This window comes from Cryptomeria japonica, chromosome 5 (genome assembly GCF_030272615.1).
Source record: "Cryptomeria japonica chromosome 5, Sugi_1.0, whole genome shotgun sequence".
Classification (NCBI taxonomy): Eukaryota; Viridiplantae; Streptophyta; class Pinopsida; order Cupressales; family Cupressaceae; genus Cryptomeria; species Cryptomeria japonica.
The window spans coordinates 204,138,472-204,141,548 of record NC_081409.1 but is presented as its reverse complement, the minus strand read 5'-3'; the positions used below and the strand labels follow the sequence as shown (position 1 = coordinate 204,141,548).

The 3,077-nt window shown below is 33.5% G+C and overlaps 1 protein-coding gene across 1 annotated transcript; it reads right to left on the bottom strand.

The window, feature by feature from the left end:
- Positions 1 to 968: 968 nt before the first annotated feature.
- LOC131875808 (pentatricopeptide repeat-containing protein At5g64320, mitochondrial-like) lies at positions 969 to 2,663 on the bottom strand. The gene has a single exon (XM_059220487.1). It carries the CDS (start codon positions 2,661 to 2,663, stop codon positions 969 to 971), a length of 1,695 nt encoding a protein of 564 aa, XP_059076470.1.
- Between the last annotated feature and the right edge of the window lie 414 nt (positions 2,664 to 3,077).

Below are 3,077 nucleotides of genomic sequence, written 5' to 3'. Positions count from 1 at the left end.
ACAAAGCATTAAATGTTTTTCAAAGATTTTTTGAAGTCTTTGAGAAGTGACTCCATTTTGCTTAGGAATGTGACAGTAATTAGGGGATGGATTAGGCTAATTAGGAAGGGGTTAGAAGAATCTAGAAGGGGATTTAGGAATGCAATTGGATTTGGTGGGTGAGGGAAAATAGGGTTTTATTTAAAATAAAAATTCATTTATTTCAATAAATGTGTGCAAGTTGCATTTGTAGGAAAATGCAAGTGGGGGGAGGGGATAATGATTTAAATAAATGTTTTTATTTAATTTATTTAAAAGAAGAATAGGGGGATTTAATTAAATAAATAGATTTAATTTATTTAATTGATTGGAATTTGATTTAATGAATTAATTAAAATAAACTAAATAATTTATTTAATTAATAGAAGAATGTTTGGGAATAAATTAATTAAATATTAATTTAATTAACTGATGGCAAGTGGATTTTTAATCAAATAAATAGTGAATATTTATTTAATTAAGCTGGACAGATTTGTGTGACTACAGGTAGTATAGTTTTTTTTCTCAAGGCGACAACCAGAGGTTTTCTTGCAGGTTCTTTCCTGCTGGTATGCCTTTTTTGAACCCGTTGTAAAAACAATTTAAAATAATATAATAAAGTTTAGTGGCTATGCCACTTTTATTGAAAAAAATAAAATAAAAGGTAAAATTCAATTATACTTCAATTCAAACTATCATATCTAGAATTATAACAAACATTACAAAAGTAACTTTCTGATTTCTCTATGCATAAATAACACTAATTTAAAATGAATGCAAAAATATCAATTTGTAGAGCTGGGAAAACATATATCCAAGAGTGATTTGCCCTAGAAATAATAAAAGAATCATCATTTACAAAGTCCTTTAATTTTTTGCATTTGACCAACTTCAACCACCAGTCCGGGCAGTTGAATCACCTGGAGCACAACCTTCTTTCTTCATGAGAACTACCTTGCCCTAGAAATAATAAAAGAATCATCATTTACAAAGTCCTTTAATTTTTGCATTTGACCAACTTCAACTAGCCAGTCAAGTATCTGGACAGTTGAATCACCTGGAGCACAACCTTCTTTCTTCATTTGATCCATCACCCAAAACGTTTTTTCAAGGTCATGTCTTTCACGGAAGGTGGATAATAATGTATTGTAGATTAAAACATTTGGAACTAAATACTTTGATCTCATCTCATACAACATTGAGAAAGCAATGTCAAGTTTGTTTTCCTTGCAGAAAAAATCAATCAATGTATTATAGGTTACAACATCCGGAATAATACCAATCACTTTCATGTTTAAAAAATACTTAAAGGCCTTCTCCATTTCACCAATTTTGCAATGGCCGTCAATCAGACAGGTATAAGTGACTACATTAGGAGTCAAGCCTTCATCTAGCATCTTATTAAAGAGTGAATATGCTCTAGAAAAATCTCCTGCCTTGCACATGCCATCAATTACTTTGTTGTATGTCACTTCATCAAACTTCAAATCCCTTGTCGCCATCTCTTCTAAAACCTTTCCTACCATGTTCATTTCTCTCGTTCTACAAAATGCACAGATTAGAGTATTATACGTAATTACATTAGGAAGATGTCCCCTATTTTCCATCTCAAAAATAAGTGAAAATAATTCCTTTGCCCTGTTATTCTGACATAAATCACCAATTAGAATGTTGTAGGTAACAACATCTGGGGAGCAGCTTTTGCTTAGCATATTTTTAAACAACTTTTGAGCCTTTTTCACCTCATGCAATTCACATAGGCTGCGTATCAAAGAATTATAAGTAATCACGTTCGGCTGTAAACCCCTTCTGGTCATGTTATGAAAACAATCCCAAGCCTTGTCCATCCTACCATCTTTGCACAATCCATCAATAACTGTATTAAATGTCACTACATTGGGCAAAGGACCAAACTCCATCATTTGTACAAACAGATTGTAGGCTTTGTCTGTTTGTCCAGCCTTGCAAAAGCCATTTATCAGACTATTATAAGTATAGTGGTTAAGAAAATGGCCGTCTTGTAACATTTTACCTACTAATCCTAGAGCTTCATCTATTCTTTCTACTTTGCAAAGACCATCAATCAAGGTGTTGTATGTAACAATATTTGGGGAGCAGTAACTATTTTTAATTCCAGCTAACAACCTTAGAGCTTCATCTTCCCTTCCCACCTTGCAGAGACCATTAATTAGGGTATTGCCTGAAATAATATCAAGAGAAATGTCAGTTTGTATCATCTCAGCAAATAAAACAAGAGCTTCAACTATTCTACCTCTTTTACATATCCCATCAATTAGGGTGTTGTATGTAACAATATTAGGAAAACAATGAACGAGCCTTATTCTGTGGAAAACCCCAAGTGCTTCCTCTATTCGATCCCATTTACACAAAGACTTTACAAGGGTGGTATAAGTGACAACATCTGGATGTATTTCCATCTCTTTCATTTCAACAAGAAGGGTGTTGATTCGAGGGATATCACCAGAGTTTCCAAGGCCACCCAAAAGCGCGGTGAAGGATACGGCATCGAGAGGACAGTGTTGAGTAATGGCCGAATGTAAAAGGTCCCAGGCCTTGTTCGTGTTTCCCAATTTACAGAGGACAGTAATGTACTGAGTAAAGTGCTTGACATTAAATTTGTGCATGATGTGAGAAGGGGGTTTCTCCTGTTCGTGTGTGTGTTGAGATGAGGTTTCAGAGTATTGTTTGGAAGAATGAGGAGGATGAGGAGAAGGTACATGTTTAAAGAGGGGGCATCGTATCCATTTTAAGTTGTGCATCATCATCCCCATGTTAATCTTCAAGCGCGTAACAGAGCAAACAGAGCAGGGCAGGACAAAACCCTCACGTATATTCTCTAACCTTTCTTCACTCAACAAATAAACATAAAAAAATAAAATTATTATTATTAAAAAAGGAAATATATCTACCCAACATTTATTATTTCCTGTGGATAAGTGGATTACTAATGCAGTATTTTGAAACATTTATAGGTGTTTTTATAGTTTTATTCAATGTACATTTTATTATTGTTTTAATAAAATTATTTATCTTCTTTT

Excerpts from the sequence above, each read along its gene's own strand:
- LOC131875808 (XM_059220487.1), bottom strand. The coding sequence starts at position 2,663 with ATGCACAAATTTAATGTCAAGCACTTTACTCAGTACATTACTGTCCTC.